Below are 27519 nucleotides of genomic sequence, written 5' to 3'. Positions count from 1 at the left end.
GAGACAAAATTGTACTTTTAATAATGCCACTCTTTTGAAACGGAGGGAGTATCTGATATATATGATTAAAATCATCATAATTAGTATCATTACTTAATATACGACCATTACAAAAGATTAATCATTAGAGTGGGTGACTATAAATTTTGTATTGATTGCATACTTAATTACACATGATCCAATCATTTGGGGGTTTGACATTTCCGTAAGTAAACTTTTCTAGTGCTTAAAATTCCCCCTGTTGCTTTGAAATTGTCGAATACTATCTTTATTCAATACTATTGATCAATAGAAATCAATTTTAGCATTAGAACTGAAATAACATGCTAAAATTAACCTGGAGAGTAATGAAGCTTTCTTCCTCCGTTCTCATGACTTTCGTTCAAGCATCATTCCATTAGTCAATCCTTTGATGTGTAAAATTAGCAAACATTATGGAAATTATCCCAAAGAAAATTGAGTGTATACAAGTTAAGGTCGTCGGGACTTGGGACACCTTCATAATGATTACCAAGTATATCATCAATTATTGACTTTTTTGATAAACGAACAAAGTGGGTAACAACAACACTTTAACAAACAAGTCATTAGACACTCACAAGAACACAGATAGATGCTTTTATAAATGCTGTTACAAATTTATTATAGTATATCTTTTGTCAACACTTAATATTATACTTTTATCAAAATACTACAATATTGAGAGAGTAGGAAAAAAGAAAGAATTCATGGTAAGAAATGTCAATAGCGATATGAGATCAATGATTATATAAAGCTATCATCATGATCAGCACATGGCTTCAGAAAACCCCATGTGACTACCTCTTTTATGTCACCATTTCTTCAGGGCTCTTATCTATACATAAATAATGTCCATACTATATAATTTAATGGTTCCTGTTTTATATATATAGTTCGTTAGTCGTTACTACGACTAATGTAAGAACAGAGTTTAACATTCTATTATTCAGTATCAGAATATTGGTCTAATCATTTGTATTTCTCAATAATTAGAATGTATTTAAAATTATTTGTTTTCGTCCGCTTGTTCAAGCCATCGCGTTCCGCGTACGTATATGGACTGTGTATGTACATACCAATCGTCGGCAGTTGAGGACAATAGCAGAGATTAGTAAAAGCTAATTTTTTTGCTTTTTGTAAGAGCTAAATTTGTTGTGCTCAATTACATTTTGACAAATGATCAACCGAATTTAACTCATAGACTTCTTAAAATGGCTACCTATTGTAATAGGTTATAATTTATATAAGGACATTAAATGTATATTTTAAGCTAGCGTACCAAGATGTTGTTAGATCCTTTAGTTTAGGCGGTTGATTATTTAACTATATCAGTTGAGAAAATGATGAATTTCTCTCATTATATTGGATAGTAATGAACAGAATCGTTCAATACATTAGACAAAATTGATCATAGTATAACAAACAAGTTAACTATCGTTACACTTTTAACTCTGAGTAAATATATTTGACAGTCTCCTTCAAGATGGGGCATAGATATTTGAATTTTTAAAACATCTACTTTGGAAATGAGATCGTGAAATGGAGAAGGATACGTATGCAAGGTGAAGTATTAACCGTTTATGAAGAACATTGAGAACCAGCTTCAGTTGTCTCTAACGGCATGGCAATCTATTCTAATACATTTTTTCCTCTCGTGCTACATTGGATTCTTGGCAATGAGAAGAACTGTAATGAAATAGCACTATAGCAGTTATAAAGCAGCAGCATCACGAGAATTTATACCAGAGGTCCAAGATCATAGAGTAATCGAGATAACGTCTTTACACAATCTAACATGTAAATCTTGATGAATGTTGTAACTGGTAAAGAAAATATATATAGCCTGAATTGTATTTAAAAATATGAAGTAATTTTAAGTATTCTTGATTTAGTTTAAAATCCGCATAATATTGGTTTCATAGTTACATATTTAATGAAATCTTGGGAAGCGCTAAATATGTGAATAGAGTTTAAGAAACACAGAATCATTTCATCATTGTGCAAATTACCAATCATATCCTAGGTACATTGATAAAGTGTATTCCTATGGATTATAATCCACTTTAACCAAGATATCATTGTTCCAATCTTGGATCTCTCTTTTGATATATTGGAAAACAACACTTTTCTTTTTAAGTTGTGAAATCTCATATCTCTAGTACTTTTATCGTTCTTTGTTATTTCAAAACTATTTTCTACGTTCTAGTACATATGAATAAAAAAGTTTGAATAGTAACCTCAAAAGGTGGAATGATTCCACAATTTTTACATATGCATATCAAATCAATCACACACAACAAATTGTGTATCACTTTCTATGGTTATGTGATTAATTTACGCTATGTAACCAAAGCAAAAAATCAGAAACTCGAAGGCATATCCAATAAATAGAACTTCGGCTTTCTAGAAACTGGTGGCGCGAGAATGACCGATCGGAGAGCTGACGGTAGAGGGCATGTTATATAGTAATGAACGGTCGAGATGCGACCCATGAATGCAGGGGTGTGGCCAGACAAGGCTCACATGGACGAACGTGACCTTTTTAAGTAATTTGCCACGTCAGCAACTGTCTCTAATCCGAAACCCAAAATCGGTTTCCGACTAGTATTGGATTTGAAAGCCGGTTCCGATGTGTCCTACGATATCGTACCTTTTTGTCAGAAGTTAAATTAATTTTATGAATAGTGTTAATTTCGTGAGTCACCAATAATTGGTGGGGAAATGGGTGGGGTCCATTAATCCATTGTCTTAATTAAGATCCTAATCATACAAAAATGTGTGTTTCGATTTGGCAAAAGGAAATTACAGAAAACATAATTCGAGATTATTATATAGACCGACAAATGTAAACGATTGTGATTTGTTTTTTTAGATGTCATAATTTTTATTTTTATTTTAATTGAGAAATGGTTCGATAGTAGAAACTAAAGATGCTAGCTAAACACATGATCAATAGCGACGTAAAGATTTATTACCGATATATAGTATACACGTCGCAAGGTTGTCATTCAGAAAGAGAAAACAAAAAAAGACAAACACAAAGAAGTTGTATATACATATATACAACATACATGCATGCAAAGGTTTGTGGAGTTCGTTGAAATATAACAGAAATAAAAGGTTTTACAGTTGTTTTGTCAAAAAGAAAAAAGGTTTATTATATGACGTTACTTTTTACAGTTAACATCTGATAGATTTATGTAGTGTTGTTCCATGTGACATTTCACCCCATATATAACTAATTAACTTTATTGTATTTTCTTCATATAGTGATAGTCATTTGTATGTTTATCAATGTACTAATCACCATGAAGTTAACTGTTGTCTTTAAATTGTTCATACAATAAACAAAAGAGATTGAGATCAAAAAAAAAAAAAAAAAGAGAGAGAGATTGAGATCATTAACGAACTAAACAGTGCAAGAATTTATCGTATATGCCATTCTAATTATACATGTTAATTAGTCTTGATAAGCCATATATACAAGTGAGACTACGCATGAAAAATTATTATACTCCTCGCATTATTAAGAACACACGTATAGTTTCCAATTGAAGGTTGGCCGCATGACAAACTTTGTTTTATTTTTGATCAGTATTTTTTGTCAACAGTATTGTTTTATCAAAAGTGACTTTATTGCACAGCAAAATAATTAAAGGTTCAAAAAAGGGCAAGTTTTTTTCTTTCTAAAGAAAGTTAAAAATTAATACGTACACATGTTATTGTAACAATAGTGTATATATGTATATATCTCCATTCTGTTCAAGGCTTCAGCTAAACACTCGAACACAAAAAGACTTTTTGTTTGCGGCAAGCATTTCAACAATTTCATTTTTCTTTTGTAAATTATCTTTCACGTCCCTTTATTTTAGCCGAAACACTGCAACAAATTCAGCAAAAGTCTTTTGTAATAATCAATCCGCATATTTCACGTCCCTTTATTAGTATTATGTTATTACAAAAGTCTCCTCATATTAAGAATTTCACCACCTTTGTTTGTCAAAACATTATTCTTCAAATATGCGGATTGATTATATTATTCTTTAAACAAAAAAAACTGCCTATTATGTTATCAACTTGACATGTGTTTATATGCGCTTAATCTATTTCAGAAGCTCACAAGAGCTTCCACAAATAATTATAAAATGTATCAAGTAGATTTTGATTTCTCTTTTTTTTTAACATCTTTTCTCCTTTTTAGTATATATAAAATTCAAGAATCTGAAAAGAGTGGACCCTCCATGATTAAAAACCCATAAATCAAGGGGAGGAGATTTCCTATATAAGAAGCCAAAGCCTTTCTCACCATTTTATCTCTTCTCCAAACAAAACCATTCAAATCTCATAAATTACATAAATAAGTAAAAATCCTTTTGAGAGACAAAAATAGAGAATGACACTTCTTCACTTGTCTCTCTCCCTCTTCTCATGTCTCCTCCTTGTCCTAGCTCCGATCTTCACTTCCTCCTCTCATGTCTCCGACCCTGAACTCGTGGTTCAAGAAGTAAACGAGTGCGTAACATTTTTCTAAATCTTCTCGAATCTAAAACTTTATACTATTCAACCTCCTCATTTTTTAACATATTTATGTATCTTTTTGTAGGAGGATTAATGCGTCCAGAAGAAATCTAGGCGTCCTCTCTTGTGGGACCGGAAATCCCATCGACGATTGTTGGAGATGCGACCCGAATTGGGAGAAAAACCGTCAACGACTAGCCAATTGCGCCATTGGGTTTGGCAAACACGCAATCGGCGGCCGTGACGGAAAAATCTACGTAGTGACTGACTCCAGCGACAAAGACGCTGTAAACCCTAAACCCGGAACCCTAAGACATGCAGTGATCCAGGACGAGCCCCTGTGGATCATATTCGCACGTGACATGGTCATAAAACTTAAAGAAGAGCTGATCATGAACTCGTTCAAAACCATAGATGGTCGTGGAGCGAGCGTCCACATCGCAGGAGGCGCGTGCATCACCGTCCAGTACGTGACCAACATCATCATCCACGGCATTAACATCCACGACTGCAAGAAGAGAGGCAATGCTTACGTTAGAGATTCTCCGTCGCATTATGGGTGGAGAACGGCGTCTGATGGAGACGCCGTGTCGATATTCGGTGGGTCACACGTGTGGGTAGACCACTGCTCGTTGTCTAATTGTGCGGACGGTCTGATCGACGCGATTCATGGATCAACGGCCATTACCATCTCTAATAATTACTTGACGCACCATAACAAAGTGATGCTTTTGGGACACAGTGACTCGTACACGAGAGACAAGAACATGCAAGTCACCATTGCCTTTAACCATTTCGGTGAAGGGCTTGTTCAGAGAATGCCTAGGTAAAAAAAAGTTACTTTTTTATATATTTTGTGCGAAACAAAGTCCCTAATTATTTTTTGTATATTATTTGAGCTAATGTCTTGTAATTTTTTGGGGGAATTTTACAGATGTAGGCATGGATATTTTCATGTGGTGAATAATGATTATACGCACTGGCTAATGTATGCAATTGGTGGGAGTGCAGCTCCGACTATTAACAGTCAAGGGAATAGGTTTCTTGCTCCTAACAACAGAGTCTTCAAAGAGGTAATTATTTAGAGCTAGTAGTTTTATAATATGTTTCTATTTTTAATCATATATATATGAGAGTATTGAATTACAACTTGGAAAAAAATATAGGTGACTAAATACGAAGATGCACCACAAAGCAAATGGAAGAAATGGAATTGGAGATCAGAAGGTGACTTGTTCTTAAACGGTGCGTTTTTTACGCCCTCGGGTGGTAGATCCTCTTCAAGCTATGCCAAGGCTTCGAGTTTGTCGGCTAGACCATCCTCGTTGGTGGCTTCGGTCACTGGCAATGCTGGTGCACTCTATTGTAGAAAAGGAAAACGATGTTAATTCGATCCATCTACTCAAGTTATACATAATGCATCTAATTAAAGCAAAAAAGAGGATATGTTGGTCCTCTTTTTATCAATTTTTCGTTACCCTTTAGTTTTATTATGGGGAGGGTTAAAGTTGTAAGTTGGATTTGATGTGTATACTAAAGTATTTGTATGGATTCCCTTAGGACCAATGGGTTTCTTTTAAACTTTTTTGGAGTAGGGACCAATGTATGTTGTGGTGTGGAGGGATGTATGTACAAGTGCTACAAGAATGTTGATTAATTATATTGTAATAAATATGATCAACAGCTTAATTATTAAAATCCGTGTGTTAACAGTCTTTCCATTACAAACATTACCTCAGAGATCATAAAAGTTTAACCGAAAACCAAATTATTAACCGGATTGTACATTTGTGGTTGAAATGTGAAATTCATTGTGGCCTAGTAGAGAATATATTCATATGGTTTCCTTGGTTTGAGTGTAACATGGGCATATCTAACTTTTGGGATAGCATTTAATTTGTCTGCAAGATCTGTAATAAGTGAGAGAGGCAAGTGTGGTTTTTGTGAATCTGACAAAACTCAAAAAACAGAATCTCCACTAATTGGACCAGATCTGGATCTTGCTCTTGCCTCTTGCTATTGTGTTCCCGAGACGAGAAGAAATTGAATTCTGCGTTAGACAATTATTACAATAAAGAAGAATGAACCAAATGAGAACTTCAGTCTTTTCAAAGTGATACATTAAATGTTGCTTTTATGATTTTATCTAAGTAATCATGTAATAAGTTCAAAAATCGCCCGACCTCACGGATTCCAAGTTAATATTGAATGAGAATCCTATAATTTTCCTCCTTATAGGATTAATCATTGTCGGTGGAGAATTATTTATATCTTTCTGTTTTTGTTAATTTGAGATTTTGTGCTAATTTGGAATAAATACACTAATTGTGAGACCATGTGATAGTTTTGTTTTTTGTTGGAATTTAGAATGGGACACAACCTTGACGTTCATCGTAACTTGTTTATATGTAAAAGAAGAAGAAAAAAAAAACACAAGAGTCATGTTTCACTTCAAATGTGTCTCAATCCAAGATTATTTTCAGCTATAATACACTCTTCAGTGTTTTTTTCTCTTCACTCATGCGCAACACTGCTAAGATCCAAATTATCAAAATTTGGTTTTAACCAAACAAACAAAGAAGTTTAATGAAGCATTCATGAAGCATTGTCGGCAAGAAACAAAAGGTACAGAGCGTTATTTGACTTTCAAGCCTGTGAAATTTGATTCGACCCACCAACATTTTTTTTTACTAACACAAAACGTTACAAAACCAATGATTCCTCAGTTACATTAATGTAGGACCTGCACAACTTCAACCTCCAACAGTTATATTTTCTTACTCATTAATGTTCATCTTTATGAATGGTTTGATTTTACTTGAGGGACCAAAAACACTCAAGTCCCTGAACCAGTACACGTGAGTCTTCGAATGTCACAGAAATGCATGCTGGATAAATAAAAATCAGCACACTTAACCACAGTGGAAAATGATCTACGGTATGTTCTTACATATGTATTGCGGAATAAAAAAGAAACAAGCTAAACTGAGGGAGAAAGACATCATCAATATTTAGATTTTAGATGGGGAGATTACGCCATCAATCTTGAGTATCAATTTAATAACTTGTGTTGCAAGTAAGATCTGTTGCTGCTTCCCGATTAGCGTTTCAAACACGTTTTGCTCTCTCATATCGTTTATTCCTACATCGTTGCAATCTATCCCGTAGAATGTAATGTTCTCCTGAAAATTCAACTACAGAAATAATCCATTTTATTAATATAACTCGATATCCTTCACAGTAACAAGCCAATTATTTAAGTTGTAACAAGACGAAACTCATCAATCACTTACATTAATTTGCTGAGATTTTACAGCTGAGAGTGTTTCGATGGGGTACAACCCACTGTTCTCTGCAAGAGCCATAGGGACAGAGTCCAAGGCTTCTGCAAACGCTCTAATTGGATGCTGCAAATATAGAAACCATTGTGTCTTAAGCACTTCATCTGCACCACCACCATATACAAATGAATTGTTACGGATGAGATTCGGTGCTACATACAAAGCATCGTGGATGCTGCGTTTTGTTTCTTCTATCATCATTTTGTTATCTAAATGGCAAAGCAAATTAGCCACCAGTCAATTCTGCAATAACCTGTACAATCTTATCTTCATTACGTATCTTTAGTCATCAGATATTTCAGTCACAACACAGTAGTAATTATACGAGAAGGAGACATAAGGCTCAGTCCCGCGGATGTACCTCCCGAACGAATATGGTAACAGCTTTTGAATTTGCACAATGCTCAATATACAACATACGCTCTTTCGTTGTGCAAAATGACTTCTCGCGAACCAAACCAGCCTAAACACATAGTTGGAATGCCAAAAAATCAATAAAATGGAGGAACCTGTTATATAATAGCGAATTTTGCTACTGAGAGTAACCATACCTTCCCTAACTTCTCTGAGGTCAACTCCTGAAATCTCGGAACAATTCTCCCGCCTATAAAAGAGACATATATATCCCATAAGCTCTAGATAACTGATAAAGACACTAAAAAGAGCTATAATTGGGCTGGTTACAACACATGCACCAACAGCAACTTCTGCTTGGAATTATAAACCCACCCGTGGCAATGGCGATAAGTTCTAACTCAACACTCCCAGCCCATCTGACAGCGGAGAAATTCCTGTGTATCAGTAGATGATTTGCCTCATCATCGAAACCCCATTGACAAATAACCAGTGTAGCACCAACATCCTACATTTCAAAGCCATAAGAATTATAATTACATTGAAAAAAATGCATTGTGACGTAACCTACTACTTTTTGTAGAAAGGAAAACATTCTTTGGCAGAAGAACATACAGTCTCCCATAGCTTAACAACCAGTAGGCCATGCAAAGAATATAAAGCTACACTTAAAACCTACCTTGCACTTTTGCACCATCTCATCAAAATATTGCTGCTCTTGCTTGTGCAAAGTCTCAAACTTCTCCACTGTGTCAATGTCCACATATGCTTTGTCTTCAGCTTCGGTGGCTCGAGTCCTAGCAATGTTGGCATCTGCAATGTCCTTATCGACCAAAAATCTCATATATCAATGTCCTCTAGCTTACCCCCAAACTTTTCCCTCTACGATCCAAATTAACATCCTTCCTCTCTAAATCAGCAACAGCAAGAACCGCTTTCACAGCGACTTCAGCTAAACTGTAAAGTAGTAAAATGTGTTTCCTTTCTCCTCTTGCCTAAAACAATATTCAAAACCAGCGTATTAGCAAGAAAGTCAAGCAACGGCATCGATGATGAATTTCAAATAAAGAATCCTAGCAAATACACAAACATAACCAAAGCCACAACATTCAGATGAGTAATATTTACCATAATTAATCAGCAACATTACTAGGTCCCTAAGCAGACACTACGAAACTAAACACTGATACCATCTCACAAACGTTCATAATCAACTTAAATCATCATTCCATCAGGCTTGACTAAAATAACTTAAACATTCTCTAGAATAACTTTTTATATACATGTAGAACCAATCCAAACAAAAAAAAACACTGTCTATTGTGTAATGAAAAGGAGACAGAACCAATGGTTCACCTTCTGTCACTTGGCCAAAAGTTAGAGAAAGCTTGTTGCAGAAGGAAATTTCTATAAACCAAATCAACAACAACAAGACACTACTAATAATCATTTCCAATTTTGAGGATGTCTGAGCAAGGATAAACATAGAAAACGATAATCAAACAAGCTATAAAACTTCATATCCTCGACCATAAGGAAGACTCGAATCAGCCTCTTCATCGTTTACTTGGCTTTAATCAAATCTTTCTTCTGAATCAACATTCTATAAAACATAATTTTAGTTATGCTTCTCCGCCTCTGAGCTTGAATCCAAACAGAGACTGAATTCAACAAAATCGGAAATCCACAGCAGCTTAGATGAAGAAGATCGTAAATAGAAGAGATCGGAAGCAATCAGAAGCTCGTAAAGTTCCGATAATGGAAGAAATCGGAAACACAATTCCGATTGATAGATATATAATTGAATTGAAAACAAAAACAAAACTTCGGTTGCACCATGTAACATTTTTTGGAACTTCTTTAATTCTGTTATAAAAATCAAGTGGAGATAATTATCCACTTTCACCGCCATAAACCGACTTAGTAAGTCTCATTAATGTCTGCTATAAATATATTGTTACCCTATTGTAAACTTTATAAGTTACATAAGTGAAACATAAGAGCTTCTCTTCTTTCTCTTTCTTACCTCACCATCCAAAATAATATGATATAATAATATATATACAAACATATATATACGTATATATATATATCCTCACCTATATCATATATAATATCTAAAACGTTATCAGCACGAACCGTTCTTATACCATTCCTATATCGAAAAGAATTTTTTTTTATAAAAATAAATTATAACCCAATTTTTAAATTGTTATATTGATAACAGTTATCATGTCGAATTTGACAAAACTCGAGATTACTGCTCTTGATATTTCTGGAAAAAATTATATAAGATGGGCAGTAGCTGCAAGGATGCATTTAAAAGGAAATGAGCTCCTTGATACCATCGATAAAACAAAAACAACTCCTGAAGAGAAAAAGGCGAAAGCCATGATCTTTTTATTCCACCATATCGATAATGGTTTAAAAGATGAATATATCACGAAAGAAGATCCTGCAGATCTTTGGCAATCACTCCAAGATAGGTTTGATCACCAGAAATATGTGATTTTACCAAAGGCTAGATATGAGTGGTTGAACCTCCGGTTCCAAGACTATAAGAGCGTTAGTGAGTATAACTCCGCTCTATTTGGAATCACTTCCAGAATAATGTTATGTGGAGAAAATATAAGTGATCATGATATGATTGAGAAAACTCTCTCAACATTTCATCCTAGAAACGTAGTCCTGCAGCAACAATACCAGGCAAACGGATACAAGAAGTATTCGGAGTTAAAACAAGTTCTCTTGGTGGCAGAACAAAATAATGAACTCGTGATTTTAAACCATCAAACTCGTCCAACTCGATCAGCTTCATTCCCAGAAGTGAATGTTGCATCGTCAAGCCATGAAAATTGGCAAAGTGGACGTGGACGCGGTCGCGGAAATGATCATGGTCGTGGACGAGGTTTTGGACGTGGTCGAGGTCGTGGACGAGGAAGAAGATTCCGTCCTGCTGATTTAAACGATGGAAGAAATAACAAAAAGTTCAAAGGTAATGAAGTTGGTTGCAAGCAACATGAGAGTGCTTGCTACAGATGCAGCATGAAAGGACATTGGGTCCGTACCTGTCGTACGCCAAAACATTTAACCGATCTGTACCAAGAATCGCAAAAGGCAAAAGGAAAAGAAAGTGAAACCAACTTCATCAATGGTGAATCCAGTTTTTCTTTTGATGGTATAAACGATGACACAAATCTCGATATATCTGATTTCATCGTTGATCCTGAAGATATCAACGAAAAACAAAACGAATAAAATCTTCTCGAAGAAGAAGATGTGACATGATGTATACATAGTGTGAAAAATAAAAATGTAAAATATAATGTTTAAAAATGTATCTTTTGTTATAAAAAGGTTTTTATTGTAATATAAACTCTTTTGTTTTGCTATATTAATTTTTCTTTTATGAATATTTTGAATTCAGAAAATGTCAAAGATTAAGATTGAGGATGGAGATATGTCTGGCAGACAGTGCTACAACGCATACAATATTAAAAGATAAAAAGTATTTCTCCTCTCTTAATATGAAAGATTCCGCTGAAAGCGTGAATACAATATTTGGTAATGCAAAAATTATTATGGGCTCCGAAAGAGTCAGTTTTTCAATGCCAAGGGGAACAAAGTTTGAAATAAATGATGCGTTATATTCCCCTGGATCTTACAGAAATTTGTTAAGTTTCAAAGATATCCGCAGAAATGGATATCACATAGAAACTATGAATAAGAACGGCATTGCATATCTTTGTATTACATCAGTTATTTCAGAGAGAAAAGTTGTACTGAAAATATTACCAGCATTATCCTCCGGAATATATTCCACAAAGATAAATATGACTGAATCATATGTTATGTAAACCCGAAGTTAACAAGTACATTTAAAATCTGGCATGAACGATTAGGGCACCCTGGTTCAGTCATGATGCGGAAAATTGTGGAAAATTCTAATGCCATCCGTTGTAAAACCAGAAGATTTTTCAATCGGGAGAGTTTATGTGTAATGCTTGTTCTCAAGGAAAACTTATAACTCGGCCATCTCCAGCTAAAATCGAGAATGAATCTCCAGTATTCCTAGAGAGAATACATGCTGATATATGTGGGCCTATTCACCTACTATGCGGGCCATTTCGATATTTTATGGTATTAATTGACGCATCCAGTAGATGGTCACATGTGTGTTTATTGACAACACGAAATACGGCTTTCGCAAAATTCATTGCCCAGATAATCAGGTTGAGAGCACAATTCCCTGATTATACGATAAAGAAAGTAAGACTTGATAACGCTGGTGAATTCACTTTCCAAGCTTTTAATGATTATTGTATGTCATTGGGAATTGATGTTGAACATCCTATTGCACATGTTCACACACAAAATGGCATGGCTGAATCATTGATTAAACGGTTACAACTCATTGCTAGACCGTTAATTATGAGAACAAAGCTCCCAGTTTCAGTATGGGGTCATGCTATCTTGCATGCAGCGGCATTGCTTCAGATAAGACCGAGTTCTTATAATAAATATTCCCCAATACAATTAGCATCTGGCCAGGAGCCAAATGTATCCCACCTGCGTGTGTTCGAGTGTGCGGTTTATGTTCCTATAGCCCCACCGAAGAGATCTAAGATGGGGCCACAGAGAAGATTGGGAATATATATCGGTTATACATCACCAAGTATAATTAGGTATCTTGAACCGCAAACTGGTGATATGTTTACGGCACGTTTTGCCGATTGCCATTTTAATGAAGATGAATTTCCAGTGTTAGGGGGAGGAATTAAAGAAGTTCCAAAAGATGTTACATGGTGCACACCATCTTTGTTGCACCTTGATCCCCCTACGAAACAACGTGAACTCGAAGTTCAGAAAATTGTTCATTTACAAAATATGGCAATGAAATACCAGATGCGTTCACAGATACGAAAAGGGTGACAAAGTCATATATACCCGTTGCAAATGTTCCATCGAGAATTAATGTTCCGGAAGAACAAAATGATGGAAAAATAGCAAATGAACCCAAAGTTCAGTTAAAGAGGGGGAAGCCGATTGGCTCAAAGGATAAAAATCCCCGAAAGAAAAAGAAATTGGGAAAACAAAATGAAAATGATCCAGAAGAACCACATACAGAAAAAGGTTCTGAAGACGAGAATGACAAAGAAAATCATGAGATTTCCATCAATTACGCCCAAGATGGGATATTATGGGCTAGAGATGATATAGAAGATAGTGATGGAATATTCTCATTCTCTGTATGCAAAGAAATCGAATATGAAATTGATGATCCAGATCCAAGGTCCATTTTGGAATGCCATAAAAGATTTGATTGGGAGAAGTGGAAAATGGCCATAAAAACAGAATTGATCTCTCTCAATAAAAGAAAAGTTTTTGGACCTATTGTTACAACACCTAAAGATGTACAGCTGGTTGGGTACAAATGGGTTTTTGTAAGAAAAGAAATGAGAAAAATGAGGTGACAAGATATAAAGCCCGACTTGTTGCTCAAGGATTTTCTCAAAGACCCGGAATTGATTATGAAGAAATATATTCTCCGGTTATGGATGTCATTACATTTAGATTTTTGATGAGTCTTGCGGCATCTAAGAAACTAGAAATGTATTTAATGGATGTTGTGACAGCATATTTACATGGATCACTTGATAATGATATCTATATGAAAATCTCATAAGGATTAAAAATGCCTGAAACATTAAGTTCTAAATCGAAAGAAATATGTTCGGTTAAATTACAGCGATCACTTTACGGATCAAAACAATCCGGACGCATGTGGTATAATCGCTTAAGCAAATATTTATTAAAGAAAGGGTATGTAATAAATGCAATTTGCCCTTGCGTTTTTGTTAAGAAATCTTCGTCAGGATTCATGATCATTGCTGTTTATGTGGATGACCTGAACATTATCGGAACTCAAAAGAGATTGATGATGCAAGAACTCACATGAAAGAAGAGTTCGAAATGAAAGATCTCGGAAAGACAAAATTTTGTCTTGGATTACAAATAGAGCATTTCCGAGATGGAGTATTCGTACATCAATCAAATTATACTAAAAAGATATTAAAACACTTTTGTATGGATAAATCGACTCCTTTGAGTACTCCAATGGTTAATCGATCTCTCGATACGGAAAAAGATCCATTCCGGCCTTGTGAAGATAACGAAGAAATATTAGGTCCTGAAGTACCTTATATGAGCGCTATTGGTAGGCTTATGTATCTTGCGAATTGTACCCGACCGGATATAGTATTTGCTACAAATTTACTAGCAAGATATAGTTCTTCTCCTACGCGCAGACATTGGAATGGAATAAAACATATATTCCGTTATCTTCAAGGAACAATTGACTTGGGATTGTTTTACCCTAGAAACTCCAAACTTGCTTTAGTCGGTTTTGCAGATGCAGACTATTTATCAAATCCTCATAAAGCTAGATCTCAAACCGGATATGTTTTCATTTTTGGAGGAACTGCAATCTCTTGGCGTTCTCAAAAGCAGACATTAGTCGCCACTTCTTCAAATTATGCAGAAACTATTACGCTTCATGAAGCATGTAGAGAATGCGTTTGGCTCAGATCTATGACTCATCATATACAAGAAACAAGCGGAATAGTCATTAACAAAGAACCGACAAGATTGTTCGAAGATAATGCTGCATGTGTTGCTCAACTAAAAGAAGGCTACATCAAAAGTGACAGAACAAAACATATTCTTCTAAGATTTTTCTCTTATACTCAAGAGCTCGAGAAGAATCAAGAAGTCAATATCCAGTATGTTCGTTCATGTGACAAAGCGGCGGACCTCTTTACAGGCGCTTCCTACTACAGTATTCAAAAAGCATATTCAAAGTATCGAAATGCGTCATTTGCGGGATTTATGAAGAGAATGTTATATCCATCATTCCAGGGTGAGATTACGTTACTGTACTCTTTTTCCCTTGTCATGGTTTTTATTCCATTCAATTTTTCCATAATAAGGTTTTTAACGAGACAATACATAATACATTAGCAGTAATAGATAATTAAGAGAGAGTGTTATAAAAAACAAGTGGAGATAATTATCCACTTTCACTGCCATAAACCGACTTAGTAAGTCGGTAACTCCTTCTATTATATTCATTAATGTTTGCTATAAATATGTTGTTACCCTGTTGTAAACTTTATAAGTTACATAAGTAAAACATAAGATCTTCTCTTCTTTCTCCTTCGTTCTTCTCCTTCTAATCTCACCATCCAAAATAATATAATATAATAATAAATATATAAACATATATATATATATATTCTCACCTATATCATATATAACATCTAAAATGTATTACTCGTAAAATTCTCGAAATATCAGAGCATAATTCTGTATATACACTAAATGAACATTCTTTCTTCTTTTTAGACTGTTTTTTATTTAGTGGGCCTTTATGTAATGGATTTTAAACCAATTTTTCAAGAGTCTGAGACAACATAAAACAATATAAATTCTAAACGTCAAATAATGTACATTCCTCATAGTTTTTTTTTAATATCGGTTTACTAATTAACCCTAATATACGGATGCTATCAAGCGTATTTCTCGTATTTCTTGTAGTGCTCACATTGATGCAGCACAGCATTTTTGTTTAATTCAGGTAACTGAGTCTCTTTTGTTCTCTCTTTCACGCATGTGAGGATAGGTTTCTGATAAAAGTTTTAACTCCTAGAGAACATCCATTGTGTTCTCAACAATACTGTAATGGAGTTTCTACAAGGTGTTAGGAGACTGTTCACAGAACTCATATATGGTTTGGGTGATCACGACTTGTCTCCTATGAGCTTGGGCTCGTCTCACAGCCCGGTATCTTCTAAGGCATATGATTTGTTTTTGGATTTAAGCTTTAATTGCTCTGAATTTTCTGTTTAGAACTAGCATGTGATCTTTTGAATTTTAATTTTTCTTTGTCATTGCTTCTCTTGCATCTCAACTCTTAAAGTTTTTTTTTGGTCAGGTGGAGGATAATATGATTATAGAAGCTATCGGTTTTGCTCGATGATCTTGACAAAAAACTGAAAACACATGCACTGATGCTTAAAAAACAGTATAAGACGCATTTCTCCCAACTTGCAAAAATCATTGAAGACAATTTACTATATGCGAAATCAGTTAAATTGATGGGAAACCGGAGGAATGCTAAGTTTGTTGATTTCTTTAAGGTAACTTTCACTTTATGAATTATTTAAAGAACCTCTGTTAACTGGACATCATGTCTTTTGATTAGAGTCGTGCCTAGACATAGTCGTAATTTAAAAAAAAAAAAACTATAAACAAAACAAAATGATTGTGCAAAAATTGGTCATAAAATTTTGATCATTTGTCTAATTTTACTAAACTATATAAAATAAGACTCAAATACTTGAGTATATGCTAAATGAATTTATTTCCAAATCAACACGCAAAATAGTCTAATGTGTGAATATTGGTTTGGTTTATCCAGTTTTTAGTTTATGTGTGTAAAAAAAAAATCATCTATCAATGAACCTTAATAAATTTTTGTAGTAAATCAAATTTTGATGTTCGTTGTAAATCAAATTTTGATGATTGTTAGATGAAAAATTCAATAATTCTTCAAAGTTTCACATACTTTATTAACCAAACTTTTTTTTGGTAGTTGCCAAATTCACTTTGATTAAATAAATTTTTTGATTGTATTAAACCAGACCAAAACTAACATAGATTTAAGAATTGAATATGAACTAGTCAATATATAGTTTATCTCAAATTAAAATTTAGAATATATAAGTTTTTCATTTACTTTGAATAAATTTAGTAGTAGACTTTTAGATAATGTAGTTTTTACTTCGTTTATTTTCTTAACTTATTTGTTTTTTTTAAAAATAATTTTGTAATATACTGTTTGATTAAAAATAAAATATGAAAATACAATCATAATCACTAACAAATAACAACATACAAATTCTCTATAAGCATCTTATCCAATTAGTGTTAATACAAAATGACCACTAAATCAGAAATGACTATTGCTATAATTAATTTGTTGAAAGAAATTTTGTATAATAAAGTATACATTTACAAGCAATATTAATTAGATTTTTTTATGATTTTTATGAATGAAAAAAATAAACACAAACTTCAAATTATAGTATAATAAATTTTGTAAAAAAAAAACTTTTATAAGTATTTTATTAAAATTAGGCCTAAGCCAATGTTTCTCCGTAACGTATACACGGCCCACGGCCCTGCTAATGATCATCTGGTTGGGCTACAGATATTAGAGGATGAGATTGAGGCACAATTGAAGGAAGCTGCTGTGATATCTAGAGGAAAAGAAGTCAGTGACCAGCACATTTTAGAACTCTGTGACCAGGTTGTTTCTCTGACTGAGGATAGAACCAAGCTTCACGATGACCTGAAGAGCAGAATGAACACGGTTGCTCCCAATCTTACTGCCTTGGTTGGAGAGCTAGTCGGTGCTCGTCTAATTTCTCGTGGAGGTGGTTTACTCAACCTCGCCGAGCAACCTGGGAGTAAGATTCAGATTCTCGGAACCAATGGATATACCTTTAGATCACTCAAGTACCATGCACCTTTGGTTGGTCAAGCAGCACCAAAGCTCAAGGGAAAGTTCTTGCGGTCTTTAACTTCTAAAATAGCTCTAGCTGTTAGATGTGATGCTCTTGGGGATGGCAAAGATAACACAGTAAGACTTAAAAGCCTAGCTAAGGTAACACTTTTCAATAGTTTTCGTCTTGCTCTCTCTGAATAGTCTTGGATAATAATTTTTCCCTCGTATCTGATGATATTTCTGGTACGTGTTTATGCCTCACAGCTTGAAGAGCGGTTGAGAGAGATCGAAAGAAATGATCTAGGTCGTCTGTCTCGTTCAGCTAAAGGCAAATCTGAAAAGGATAAAAGTATGGGACATGGTGGTCTTATCACTCATGCTAAGGTCAAGATTATTCTCTCTCTCTTTGTTTGTTTCTCTTCCAGTTTTGGACTTGTATTTAAGAAACTTCTGTTGCAATTGTATATTATATATATATGTGGTTGTCTTTTTTTATTGGGGTTCATGAAAGTAATCTCAACTGTTGTTACGTGCAAGCAGACTTGCAACTCTGAGGCAGAAGACACTTCTATGGAACTTAGAATACACCTCTATGGCAGAAGACGATGTGGAGCCATCATTGAGTAGTCTCGTGTGTAAGGGGAATGTTTTGGACTAAGAATTTTAAGTAACTCGGTGGATTTTAGATTTTGAGAAATTTTAATGATATATACTTGGTGAGATTTAAGATTGCCAGATAATTTACAAGATATTCTAAAACTAAAATGTAAAAAGTAATGGTATGTGGTGAAATTTATCTTGAAGTTTTAGACGATATTGGAGTATTTTGTGTGATACTATTTTTTTTCCTTTTAGCAACGATAATTCTTATGAACACCATATTACTTTGGTTCAATGAGATAAGTGTAAATAATGAATTAATTGAAATAGAGTTTCAAACAAAAAAAACAACAATAAATTACTTAAAATTTACTAAATAAACGTCTCAACTTTTGTTTTTCTTTTCGAAATTCTCAAATAAGGTAAAGAAGATATTGTAGTTTCACATAAACTTTTTATCAGCTGATGCGTTCATGTAATAAATGAAGGATATGGCATAAAAAAGACAAAAACAAATGACAGCCCAAAAACAAGGAAGTAGGTAACAATAACATTCCTTAAAATAAGGATTTGCTCAGGGTCCCTCTTTGGTCCTACCCTCTAACTCAATTCTCATATGTAGGATGCAGCGGATGCATCTAATATATATACGCAGTGGCGGAGTCAGAAGATTTTTTCATTGGGGGCAAAACATATTTATTATTTAGTGTGGGAACAACTAGTATTATTGTTACAAATTTACACTAAATATTTTTTTATTGGAGGCAACTGCCCCAACTCATTCTATATACCTCCGCCACTGTATATACGTAGACGGTAGACACACACGTATATGCATGAGACTTATAATTAACATATGTGTAATGCATATTTGAAAGCAGATTTTATTGCATCCATGTATTACTTTAAATCTTTAATTCCAAATCATCCGTGTATTCTACTCATGTAACTTATTTCTTCTTTCTAGTATATAAAATATCATTTTGTCGTTAAGAGAAACAAAAATAAAAACATTCAGCCGAGTACCATTTTTTTTTGTAACAAGGGTAGTACCATATTTTTATTCTTAAATTTCTTTAAAAACATAAGCGATTTTTAGTATAAGTTATAACTAAGAAATTTTAGAATTTAGACCATCTCCAATGGTGGAGCTCTCATTTTGGAGTTTTAAACAAATAAATATTATAATATAGTATAATTATTTAATTAAATTTTATTTCTAAAAATAAAAATAGACTAATGAAAAGATGACAAGTGTAAAACCTTTGAAGAATGAGGTTTTCAAATAAGAATTTTAAGAATTAGTTCTTATTTTTTAATTAATTTTTGATTTATTTTAAATTCCCTAAAATTTAAAAACTTTTAGAGCTTATCATTGGAGATGTTCTTTTTCTTTGGTCAGAACCAGACTATCCATATTTTTATTTCTCAATACAGTAAATCTGTAAATAGGAGACTGTAGAAATCCTAATAAAATATATGAAACAAAAGGCTAGATCAGGCTAAATGGCTAAAAAGCAAATGTAATGTTTCTGGTATTTTGCCTTTACTTGGCTAACTAGACCAACATCCTTCCTGTTTTCTTCGATTTATTCGTTGTTTTTTACGTGAAAAGGTATGTTGATTTACAACAATATATTTATGAAAAAAATAATATATATATATATATATAAATATAAAACCATACAAACAAAATTTGTACTTAGAGACGACAAATCGGCCCATGAACTTTTGCAGTGACAATGAGGAACACGACAATACGAACTATTGCATCCAAAATCCAAACTGTATATTATTTTACATGGATCATGGCACCCAATTTATAGGAAATTGTGTTCTAGGTTTAAAAATCAAGGTTTTTTGGAGTTAGTTTGTTAACAAGTGTTGTAATATATTTTTGTAATATGTTTTTAGATAAGTACATGTTACACATAGCGTTGAAATTGGTTATTAATTATGTCTGGTTAACTGGTTATTAGGCTCGGTTAAGGAGACATTAACTGTTGGTAATTTAAACGTTTTAAAATGTTAACCATTTGTCAAAGATAATCAAAATATTACCTTTGAAAAACATTTTGAATGTTAACCATTTTCTCTTTAACCGATTCTTCAAAATCGCTAAAAACTAACTCTTTAGCACTTTGGCATGTGTTTAGACACCAATCGCACCTGTAAACATCTTCTTCCATTGCAATGAAATCCTCCCAGAGGGCAAAATGGTAAACTCCTAGGACGAGTGAGTACCTTGACTTTTGAATAAATAAACTAAAATTGGAAATAATAATAAAAACCTCTGCAGGATAAAACAAAACCACAAATTCCACTTTTGCTCTCCCTGCACTGCAGCATCAAAGAAAGAGAGAGACGACGAGAGAGTACGATCACTAGGGAAGATCAAGCGCCCATCAGTACAAAGTAGCCGTTACCGGTTACCGGATAAACCAGTTCTTTAAACCGCCATGTCAGTCACCGGTTACCCAAGAAACCTTAACCCAACAGCTCCGGCGTTTTTACCGGCGAACTTACACCCGATTCCTTTTTTTGTTCCGATCAAAATCTACCATCCTCTTCCTCCGCCGCCTTACCCTTGTTTTTTCCCTAATTTCGTCGGAGCCGGCCTTCCTCCGCCGGCTTCTCATCTTCCTCCGACATCGGTTACGCCGACTAGAGCTCTTGTGCTGTTACCAGTACCACCTGACGTCAGCGAGTCATCTATCCGGCGAGACCTGGAGGTGTTCGGCGATGTGCGTGGAGTCCAAATGGAGCTAGCAGATGAAGGAATCGTGACCGTCTATTTCTACAACCTGAGAGACTCACAAAGGGCATTGACGGAGATACGCGAGCGTCACATGCATCAAGAACAACAAGTCCTTTTTAACCGTGGTTATATGGCGGCGCGTGGACTCGTCTCCGGAAGAACAGTGTGGGCCCATTTCGTGTTTCCGCAAGTAACGGCCGTACCCGAAGGGAAAAACCAAGGATCGCTTGTGATTATGAATTTGAAACCCACCGTCTCTTCCACAACTCTCCGTCACATTTTCCAGGCTTATGGTATAATAAAGCTCTCGACTTTGTTAAGGGTTTTGATAAAGCTCCCGACTTTTTGAGGGTTTTGTGATTTATTAAACCAAAGATGCTCTCTTTTGTAAATTTCTACGGAGATTGATTGTTTTTTCTCTTTTGTCGAATCAGGGGAAGTGAAAGAGCTGAGAGACACGCCGTTCAAGAAAGAACAGAGATTCGTTGAGTTTTTCGACGTTAGAGACGCCGCAATAGCTCTCCGTGAGATGAACGGAAAATCTATCGCCGGGAAACAAATCGCTATCCAGTTTAGCCGTCCCGGTGGTTTCAACAGAAAATTCTATCTCGCCTCACGCTTCAACAAAAATTTCCTTTCCAACCACCACCATCATCCACCACAACCACCGCCTCCGCCGCCTCAGCATTACCGTCGCCGGATACCGTCACCGGTGAAGCCGCTCAACGCGGTGGGTGATAAACAACGGTACGAGCAAAAACAACAGAAGAGCAGCTATAGGAAACGGTGGTCTAATCATAAGAAGAAGAATCTTAGCGTTGATGATTACTTCACCATAAAGGAAAACGCTATCGCCACCGCCGAGCCCGGTCGTGACGGCCGAACCACCGTCATGATCAAGAACATCCCCAACAAGTATACGTAAGCAAGCTGTGACTTTTTCATTGATACTTATGTGATTGTGATGTGCATGTGCTTGGACAATAATGTCCCAAAACGAGGAAATGCTTTGTTTCTGTTTTTATCTTGGGTTTGACGTAAGTCAACAAGACCCTCCGGATATATTGTTGAGCTTATGTGCAAATGTTACTATTTTTGTATACAGATGTCGACTAGTCAATTTTTTTATGTAATGTGGTTTTTTTGTTTATAGTCAGAAGCAGTTTTTGAATGTGCTGGATACACATTGCAATGGCTGTAACCAAAAGATAATCAACGAAGGGAACAATACTCCCATGTCTTCCTATGACTTTCTCTACCTTCCTATTGATTTCAGGTAATAATATCATTCCACTTCTGTTTTGATTAAAAGTAGTTTAATGATAAAATTGGGCTGATTAAATCTTGATATTTCCTTCGGTTTCATAAGCAACAAATGCAATGTGGGATATGGGTTTGTGAACATGACAACTCCAGAAGCAGTGTGGAGGCTTTACAAGGCCTTTCACAAAAAACAATGGAGAGTCTTCAAGTCTAAAAAGATCTGTGCTGTTACTTATGCTCGAGTCCAGGTTTAGAAGAAAAAACAAAACAAAATCTTTGAATCTCTTGTTAATTATTACATTAAAGTGGTTTAAAAAGGTGTTTTTTTGTTGTTGTTATAATGGGAAAGGGGATTGAGTCGTTGAAGGAACATTTTAAGAACGCGAGGCTTCCCGGAGCAGAGATGGAGCAGTACATGCCGGTTCTTTTCTCGCCGCCGCGTGACGGGCGGTTGTTGTCGGTGCCTATCTCCATTGTTGTTGACCTCGGGGATAAACCGATGGTAGATAGCTGTCACGCTCGTGATGATGAAACTGACATCTCTTGTTTGTCTTCTGACAAAGCGAGTGAAGAAGGAAGTGATGATGGTTGCTTTGGTGAGAGAATCGAAAACGGCGGCGTTTCGGATGACGAAAGCAAAACAGTAGTAGTAGTGAATTAAATGATGGTTTCGGCTTTTAGGCGGCGATCTATATAAATATTAGCTGTATCGATGTCTTTTCATATTCTCCTCTCTTCTCTCTCCATTTTTCTTTTATTTTCTTTTGGGTTTGTTTGGATGTTTTATAGTATGTGTAAAATCCATTTGGTTTTTATGTTTTGTTTTGAAGTGTTGAACAACTTTTTATTAGAAAAAAATTAAGGTTGTACAAATGCCATGTAGGAACTTTTTTGTTTTTTTGTTTGGGTCCTTTCCATGTTGGAACCTTTGTCATCAATGTCAAGGTTGTACAAAATTAACTAGGGGTTTCTTTTCTGTTTTTTGTCCTCTTTAGATCTAATTTAATTTTTGATCATACGTTCTCACTTTATGATTTTTAAGTTGTTTAACGAAAAAAAAATTGTTTAACGAAAAAAAGTCGGTTAACCACTTACCCATACAGTCCTTAGATTAATACAAATTCAAATATACTTTTGTTTTTTATTTATAGAAATGGACTCTACATAAATATGCATAGTAATACATGCATCATCCATCGTAGACTTTTAAATATCTTCTCTTTTATCTATCTTCTCATATATCTTGTCTTGTCACTTGTCTAGTCTTCATTGCAATTTTAATTCCTTTGTAATGATCTCCAGACTCCAATCAATTAATACTTTTCAAATTTACTACCATATATCTTGTCTTGTCACTTGTCTAGTCTTCATTATAATTTTAATTCCTTTGTAATGATCTCCAAACTCCAATCAATTAATACTTTTCAAATTTACTACCTAAACAACTTGCAGTTTAATCTATTATATTAAAACAGAAGCACGCTTAGTATTTACTTCCAAACATTTTTAATTTTTTTTTAAGTGTTTAATTTCGAAAATTAGTTATTAATTTAAATATTTTTAGAATTCTTTAAATATAGGTAATTTAGATTTGATTTGATTTGATTTGATTAAAAATAATAAATCAGATATTAATTTAGATTTGATTTAAAGATTCTAATTTAAATAATTTCTATACTATTAAACATTTTTATCAAAAAAATCTAGAATTTTTGAAAAGAAAAATTCACATATAAAAAATGATGGTCATATTTGAAATATAAAATATTTATAATGATGTAAATGATATGATATTTATGTTGCTTATATAATATATTTACGATTATGATTTATTTACAAATTAATAATAAAATAATAGGTAAAATTCAAATGTATAATTTAAATATTAAAAATATATTTTTAAAAAATTCATAAAACTAAAAATATATATAAAAACCGGGTTAAAAATATTTTGGTAACTAAAATCACTAATTTTGAATTATACATGTATATCAAAAATATATTTTTCATACAAAATCAAAACATAAAAAATTAAAAATTATTGCATACACTATAATGTGGTTTGAAAAATCAGTTGTACACTCTTTTCGTTGAGTAAATTCTAGAAAACTATAATGCTAAATAATACTGTTAATACATCTCAAACTTTTAACAAATATTTATATTATACAGTAATATGAACGGAAAAGTTAGAATTATGTTTTTTATAATAGTTCATTTTGAATTAATAATAGTGGACGGGTTAAAATTATATTTTTATAATCATAATTAATTTTAATACTATAAAAATATATCTAAACACAAAAATCAATATTTTCACTTATTAAAAAATATATTTATAAAAATAATTATATCTAAACTCAAAAACACAAATTATATTACAAAATTCGTTAAACAATAAAAATATTCCTGTGCGGATGCACGGGGTTAGAATCTAGTGTTAGAAATTAAAAAAGAATGCACATTATCTTATGAATGAAACGTAATATATTCGGATCTTGGAGCAAAACCATACACAAACTACAATTATTGCAAAAAAATAGGGGAAAAACTTTCCTCTAAATTTATGAAGTGGAAATAATATAAGAAAAGAAGTGGAAAATTCTTTTCTTTAATTATCACTTTGTTTAATTTCCTACAAACAATTTTGGACATAATTACATGGCCGAAATTTGGTTTTTAAAAAGGCTTTTTCCAAAATATTTCCAACCCAAATGGTCAAATGACAAAGGGAAATCCATCTCCTTCTGGTAGGATGCAAAGTAGAGATTTTTAAAAAAATTCATAATATTAAAACAGAAATATTTTTAGTGCTTGCTTCTAAACATTTTTAAATTTTTTTGAAAAATTATGTTTAAAATAGATTTAAAATTATTCTTACTTATTACAATTTATCTAAAAATACAGTTTTTATATACATATTTATATTATATATTTCATTATGAAAATTAAGATATTTATTTAGATTACTTTGAATTTCCTCAAATATAGAGATCAGATTTAACATAAAATTTAAAATATTCAAAACTATTTATATTTAAATATATTTCGAAAATATAGATATTTATTTAGATTGCTTTGGATTTTGTAATAAAAATTTACAATTAACATTACATTAATATACATAACTAACTCATACTTTTATTTAAACATGATAACAAACTCTTGATTTAAAAAATTAAATCTACAAAATAAATTATATCTAAACACAAAATAAATACAAATTATATTATAAAATTTTATAAGCAAAAAACAAAAAATTTCTATGCGGACGCATAGAATTTAGTTAAAGTTTTAGAAGCCATTAATTAGTCAATCAAGTTTTATTGATTTAAAAGTCAAAGTCTAAAAACTGTTTTTAAAAATACTCACAGCCATCTTTTCTATTAAAACAGAAGTATGTTTTGTATCCAAATAGATTTTTTTAATTTTCTATTATTCTATTTTTGGATATCTATTAATTATGTTGCCAAATAAAAATTTAAATTTTATTTATCTGTTTTATTTATTTTCAAAAATTATTAAATAGTATATTTGAATATTGTCTTTCAAAATTAATTTCGAAAAATTTTAAATTTTAATTCAATTAGTTTAGATTTTTTAGATATAATTAGGATTAATTATCAAAATTATAAAAATCAGTTGTTATCATTTTTACAAAATAGTAAATAAAGATATTAATTTATTTTCTTTTTAAATATTCAAATTTAAATAGTATTCTCATAACGCTAAAGATAATAAATAGTATATTATTATATACTTTTATATAATTAATTAATTTTAAGTTTTAAATATTTAAAATTCAAAAAATATAGACTATATGGTAAGATGAACATATAGGGTAAAATTATGTTTTTATATTCATAGTCTTTTTTCGAATTAATCGAATAGATGAATTAAAATTAGGGTATTTGCATCCTTTAACCAAGAAAAGTGTTATAATTGGGGAAGTAACAAAGAGAAAACTATTGTACCGTTGACATTTTTTAATCCCAATCGTACCCTTGTGCTGGTGTATGTTGGACTACAACTACAGTAAAACCTCTATAAATTAATAGTGTTGGGACTATAATAATTTATTAATTTATCGTGATATTAATTTATTTTTAAATTGATAATTATTAATTTATAGAGAAAATTTGCTTTTCGCATATAATTTTTTAAAAAATTTTTTATAATAATTTTATATTTTAAAAATTTAACAAATCTCATGATATAAATTATAATTAAGAATCATAACTATCACAATAAAATAGTTTTTAACACCATATTGGATTGTCCGTGTAAAAATATACATGTTCATAAGTTTAAAATTTATAAAAAAAAACCATGGCTACTATTAGTATTACTGATGATAAAAATGAAAATAATACTACAATACATTTAAAAACATTTAAAGGTAAAAAAATAAATTATCACATCAAAAAATCATCACAAATGTTGAATGTATATAGTAAAAGAGCAATAAAAGCTACTGATATAATAATTAGAGAGATGAAAACCAATGAGATTTCAACTTTAAGTAAAGACAAAAACATTAGTCATATTTTAGAATATTGTATTTACATATATTTTCATAACTTTATATCTTTATTAATTTATGTTTTTGTTGGGACAATAAATTTACATAAGGATTTCAAAAAAAATTATTATCTTATTATCTTATCGAATTTGATGGATTTTTACATTGACTCAACTTGGAACCAGCAAAATTTATTAATTTATAGTGATTATTAATTTATCGAATATTAATTTATAGAGGTTTTACTGTACTTCAATTTAAAATGACGCTCTCTTATTTTCTCTTCCCCTCTCTCTCTCTCTTCTTTTCTCTTCCCTTCTCTCTCTCTCTTTTTTTTCTCTTTTTATATGAGGCTTCATTCTCTTTTTTTTTCCGTGACATTTGTAGGAATCTCACCAAAGTTTTTTCTCAGATTTAAATTACTTGCCTCAGAAAAATAGATACCTTATTATTACATAAAATAGATTCAATGTGGTACTCAACCAGCCAAATATAACAATTCATAGGTGTAAAAAAAAGAAAATTTAGCACGATAACATATTATATAATTGCAAAATACCTTATGTGATTGTAT

At 32.7% G+C, this 27519-nt stretch overlaps 3 protein-coding genes and 2 pseudogenes across 3 annotated transcripts; 4 read left to right on the top strand and 1 right to left on the bottom strand.

Annotated features, from left to right (window-relative positions):
* The first annotated feature begins 4355 nt into the window (after nucleotides 1-4355).
* LOC112082913 (probable pectate lyase 5) lies at nucleotides 4356-6105 on the top strand. Its single transcript, XM_024150626.1, has 4 exons — nucleotides 4356-4533; nucleotides 4625-5365; nucleotides 5474-5612; nucleotides 5706-6105. Exons 1-4 carry the CDS (start codon nucleotides 4415-4417, stop codon nucleotides 5925-5927), a joined length of 1221 nt encoding a protein of 406 aa, XP_024006394.1. The 5' UTR covers nucleotides 4356-4414; the 3' UTR covers nucleotides 5928-6105.
* A 1445-nt stretch (nucleotides 6106-7550) lies between these two features.
* On the bottom strand, nucleotides 7551-9365 carry LOC18008453 (annotated as a pseudogene).
* Nucleotides 9366-10466: 1101 nt separating this feature from the next.
* On the top strand, nucleotides 10467-11492 carry LOC112084819. The gene has a single exon (XM_024153981.1). It carries the CDS (start codon nucleotides 10467-10469, stop codon nucleotides 11490-11492), a length of 1026 nt encoding a protein of 341 aa, XP_024009749.1.
* Nucleotides 11493-14351: 2859 nt separating this feature from the next.
* On the top strand, nucleotides 14352-18429 carry LOC18009396 (annotated as a pseudogene).
* Nucleotides 18430-20824: 2395 nt separating this feature from the next.
* Nucleotides 20825-23084, top strand: LOC18007860 (protein terminal ear1 homolog). Its single transcript, XM_006391160.2, has 5 exons — nucleotides 20825-21453; nucleotides 21595-22081; nucleotides 22314-22436; nucleotides 22530-22671; nucleotides 22773-23084. Exons 1-5 carry the CDS (start codon nucleotides 20862-20864, stop codon nucleotides 23082-23084), a joined length of 1656 nt encoding a protein of 551 aa, XP_006391222.1. The 5' UTR covers nucleotides 20825-20861.
* Nucleotides 23085-27519: the final 4435 nt, after the last annotated feature.

The sequence above is a fragment of the Eutrema salsugineum genome, unplaced genomic scaffold, assembly GCF_000478725.1.
Source record: "Eutrema salsugineum unplaced genomic scaffold, Eutsalg1_0 scaffold_9, whole genome shotgun sequence".
Taxonomy (NCBI): domain Eukaryota; kingdom Viridiplantae; phylum Streptophyta; class Magnoliopsida; order Brassicales; family Brassicaceae; genus Eutrema; species Eutrema salsugineum.
This window is presented reverse-complemented; position numbering and strand designations above follow the sequence as displayed.

Coding starts and splice junctions, on each gene's coding strand:
- LOC112082913 (XM_024150626.1), top strand. CDS start 4,415: ATGACACTTCTTCACTTGTCTCTCTCCCTCTTCTCATGTCTCCTCCTT. Junction 4,534..4,624: donor GTGGTTCAAGAAGTAAACGA/GTGCGTAACATT, acceptor ATCTTTTTGTAG/GAGGATTAATGCGTCCAGAA. Junction 5,613..5,705: donor ACAACAGAGTCTTCAAAGAG/GTAATTATTTAG, acceptor AAAAAAATATAG/GTGACTAAATACGAAGATGC.
- LOC112084819 (XM_024153981.1), top strand. CDS start 10,467: ATGTCGAATTTGACAAAACTCGAGATTACTGCTCTTGATATTTCTGGA.
- LOC18007860 (XM_006391160.2), top strand. CDS start 20,862: ATGTCAGTCACCGGTTACCCAAGAAACCTTAACCCAACAGCTCCGGCG. Junction 21,454..21,594: donor TCACATTTTCCAGGCTTATG/GTATAATAAAGC, acceptor TTGTCGAATCAG/GGGAAGTGAAAGAGCTGAGA. Junction 22,437..22,529: donor TACCTTCCTATTGATTTCAG/GTAATAATATCA, acceptor CGGTTTCATAAG/CAACAAATGCAATGTGGGAT.